The 3,710-nt window shown below is 42.3% G+C and overlaps 2 protein-coding genes across 2 annotated transcripts; both read left to right on the forward strand.

The window, feature by feature from the left end:
• On the forward strand, positions 1-750 carry LOC137937182 ((S)-scoulerine 9-O-methyltransferase-like). Its single transcript, XM_068782277.1, has 3 exons — positions 1-16; positions 259-323; positions 418-750. Exons 1-3 carry the CDS (start codon positions 1-3, stop codon positions 748-750), a joined length of 414 nt encoding a protein of 137 aa, XP_068638378.1.
• A 1,258-nt stretch (positions 751-2,008) lies between these two features.
• Positions 2,009-3,505, forward strand: LOC137937821 ((S)-scoulerine 9-O-methyltransferase-like). The gene is made up of 3 exons (XM_068782999.1): positions 2,009-2,842; positions 2,927-2,991; positions 3,071-3,505. The coding sequence occupies exons 1-3, from the start codon at positions 2,146-2,148 to the stop codon at positions 3,383-3,385; spliced, it is 1,077 nt and encodes a 358-aa protein (XP_068639100.1). The 5' UTR covers positions 2,009-2,145; the 3' UTR covers positions 3,386-3,505.
• The last annotated feature ends 205 nt before the right edge of the window (positions 3,506-3,710 follow it).

Below are 3,710 nucleotides of genomic sequence, written 5' to 3' on the forward strand. Positions count from 1 at the left end.
ATGAACAAAGGGAAAGGTAAATAGATGAGAATTAGAATTTCATTCAAGGAAAATTTTCGATAGTGATCAACCATAAGCAAACTAGGCACTTGCCCAAATAGGCCTGAAGTGGCCCAGTAAATCGCCAATGCACCTCAATACCCAGGTTAATTACACTCCGAACCTTGTTTAATTTGCTTCTCTGCGTATAAATCTCCTTTTTTTTTATCGATCTTGAGATCTCTGAGCATTTCGATCTTTTGTTTTTAACTTCCGCAGGTGTTGTACATATTGAAGGAGACGTGTTTGAGGCCGTCCCGAAAGCAGAAACCGCTTTAATGAAGGTTGGTAATTAGTTGCGGACTGCTCGTAAATCTTCCCTAGAAGAAAGAACTTGGCTTTCCAAATCAAAGCTTATTCCGAAAATCTGTCTTGCAGAGCCTACTGCACCACTGGAACGACGACGAGTGCGTGAAGTTGCTGAGGAATTGTTGGGAGGCATTACCGGAGGGAGGGAAAGTGATCGCCCTGGAATTCGTGGTTCCACCAGAACTGGGAAAAGATACGGTCTCCCTCCGCGTGACCAGCCTCGATCTCCTGATGATGGCTTGCAGTGCCAAGGGCAAAGAACGGTCATTGGAGGAGCTCAGGGAACTTTCCGTAGCGGCGGGTTTTGCAGAATTGAAGAACTTCCCTGTTGCTCATGTCCTGCACGTCGTGGAATTCCATAAAAGGAGTCAACGCATGAGCTTCTTGCTCTCAATTCACTAGCTTCATGTGATTGGGTCTAATCTCAATAAATATGTATTTTTTTCTGTATTTCTACCTTCGAGACTTTACAAAACTATGATTGGGTAATTCGGTTTATTTATGATTAAAGCCAAAAATTCATGTCAGTCAACTTGCCATGTCACCGGAACCTATCCACGATGGTGCCACATATGACTACTCTAATACCATGTGAAGTTGAATAAAAAACCTATCCTAAAATAGGACTGACCAATTTAAGAAACTTTTTTTTCAACTAATAAATTCAAAATATTTGTTCTCACTAATCCATGTGGGACTATTCTTTAAAAACTATATGTTATTTGCTTCTCTATTTTATGTTGTATCTTCTAATGACTATCCATGGAAATGTTCAAATTAAAGAGAAGATTTAATTATAACATCCCAATTATCTTTAATTAGAATAAAATTAAACCATCGTCTCAAATCAGACATTAGCTTGAAGTTTCTAGGGAAGATTATTCTATTATCTTCTACATGGTGGACAGGTTTCGGTGATGTGTCAAGTTGACAAAGCCACATGGATTTCAAACTTTGAAATCGGGTGGTTTGTGAAAAGAGATTTTCTAACTTAGTTAGTCCTTTTGGAATAGGCTTAGACCTAATCCCATACTTTTAATGTTATTTTTATGATTCAGTCACCTAAATGGTTATAACACTCAATAGGTGAAATATTAAACAATTCAAATGTATAACATGTAGTTATATATATTTTTAGCTTGAAGCTATCAATTGGTATCTAAAAAGCTTGAGATTTGAATGTATCTAAAAAGGGTTTCTTAAATTGAGGGCTTGTGGTCAAAGTCTCCTCTAATAAGGGTTTCTTAAATTGAGGTCTTGTGGTCAAAGTCTCCTCTATTTGTCCCGGGCATAAGTGGGTCTTGTAAGACGATTCATTTATGGCCTTAATTCATTCTTGTAAAGAGATGTAGACAAACTCAGGGACAAAATCTGGCCGTGAGACAAATAAAGTGAGTCTTATTTCAAGACTTGAGGGGATCCAAAGCGTTTCGTTCCATATGCACAAGAAACGATTATTTGTCTTGACCTTGACCTTTGTTTTGTCATATAAATCCTAGTTGGAAGGTACGTTAATTGAAATCGATACGTTTTCAAACTTGGCCGGATTTAGTTACCTACTGACTGAAATGTATCTGCAAACAATTATAAGGAGAAGAAGAAGAAAAAAACAGTCCTTTATCGTCCCTACTCCAAGGGAAGACTATAATTAAATCTTTTGATGATCACAGCCACGGGTGGGTAGGAATTGGAGCAGTTCCTTCTCGGGATTTTTCTATTAAGATCGGAGTCGTCTTCTTCTTCTCCACAGGTTAATCGCTACAAGGTCTAGCTCTTTCTAGGAGATCAATTTCGGAAATGGATGTCGAGAGTCAGATTGCACATCGTCTTGCTGGGTTGGCATTGCAAAGCCTGGTCTGCGTACCAATGGCCCTGAGGGCCGCCATTAATCTCGACGTGTTCAACACTATAGCTAAGGCCGGCACCGGCGCTTTTCTCTCCCCCTCTGAGATCGTCACCAAGATACCCACCACCAACCCCAACGCTTCCGCAGCTTTGGAAAGGATACTCAGAATCCTCGTCGCCAACTCCCTGCTGACGGTTTCTTACAGAGAAGGAGAGAAGCGAGAAGCCGTGTACGGGCTGGCGAGCTGGGCAACCAGCCTGGTGCCGGGGGACGACGGTGCCTCCTCTGCGGCGGATTTTCTGTTGTCTTCACATGAGGCAACGGTGGCGAGCTTCTATCATCTTGAGGACGCTGTGATGGAAGAAGGCTGCGTGCCGTTTGAGAAGGCGCATGAGATGAGTATCTTCGAGTTTGCATCGAAGGACAGGGAATACACCGAGGTGTTTCATAAGGCGATGAGCAATACTTCCACCATGGTTCTGGCAGAAGTTTTTGCAGTCTATAATGGGTTCGAGGAAGTGAAGGAGGTCGTCGATGTGGGTGGAGGTGTTGGCACCTGCGTTTCCACTATCGTCTCCAAGTATCCACATATTCGAGGAATCAATTTCGATCTGCCTTACGTGATCACGGGTGCACCTCAACACCCAGGTTAGTTACACTCCCAACCTCCTCTAATTTGCTGCTCTGCTGTCTCCATTTTTATCGATCTTAACATCTCTGAGCATTGATCAGGTGTTGTACATATTGAAGGAAACATGTTTGAGGGCGTTCCAAAAGCAGAAACCATTTTCATGAAGGTTGGTTAGTTTCAGAAATCTTCCATAGAACTTGTTTTTTTAGCTTTCTAAAGCCCTGAAGAAGATCTGTATGTTGCAGGGTATAGTGCCCAACTGGAACGACGACAATTGCGTGAAGCTGTTGAGAAACTGTTGGGAGGCATTACCCGAGGGAGGGAAAGTGATCAACCTGGAATTCGTAGTTCCGCCTGAACTGGGAAACGATATCGTCTCCCTGCGCATGACCAGCCTCGATCTCCTGATGATGGCTTGCAGCCCCAAAGGCAAAGTGCGGACGCTGGAGGAGCTCAATGATCTGTCCAAAGCCGCAGGATATGCAGAGATGAAGAACTTCCCTGTTTCGCATGGGGTGCATGTAGTTGAATTCCATAAAGGAGTCAGTAAGATGATTTGAGATTTGAGATTTGGCTTTCTGATCTTAAGAAAGTTGTAGTAAGAGGAATGGTATTTTTTCTCTTAGTTAATTAAATTTTGGGTGAAGCCCCATGTATCACCCTAATAAGTTAAATTTACCTGCTCTAATACAGATTTAAGTAACTCAGTCGGTCAAAATTTTGGGTGAAGCCCCATGTATCACCCACCTACTCTAATACTATGTGAAGGGTTAGTGCAGAGTTATTAATGAAGAAGAGGAAGGATCGCAGGCGGAGAAGAGGCTGAAAAGAGGGATTTTTTGTGTGAATCCGCCATGCGATGAGAGAGAGGTCAAAGCTCTTTCT

This window comes from Aristolochia californica, unplaced genomic scaffold, assembly GCF_029961685.1.
Source record: "Aristolochia californica isolate CCGP_79_NKW_82.1479 unplaced genomic scaffold, dmAriCali1.0.hap1 SCAF_7, whole genome shotgun sequence".
Classification (NCBI taxonomy): Eukaryota; Viridiplantae; Streptophyta; class Magnoliopsida; order Piperales; family Aristolochiaceae; genus Aristolochia; species Aristolochia californica.

Bases quoted from the DNA above. Each gene is read 5' to 3' on its own strand.
- LOC137937182 (XM_068782277.1), top strand. The intron at 324-417 runs GTTGGTAATTAG...TCTGTCTTGCAG, and splicing joins CAGAAACCGCTTTAATGAAG to AGCCTACTGCACCACTGGAA.
- LOC137937821 (XM_068782999.1), top strand. From the start codon at position 2,146: ATGGATGTCGAGAGTCAGATTGCACATCGTCTTGCTGGGTTGGCATTG. The intron at 2,843-2,926 runs GTTAGTTACACT...AGCATTGATCAG, and splicing joins GGGTGCACCTCAACACCCAG to GTGTTGTACATATTGAAGGA. The intron at 2,992-3,070 runs GTTGGTTAGTTT...TGTATGTTGCAG, and splicing joins CAGAAACCATTTTCATGAAG to GGTATAGTGCCCAACTGGAA.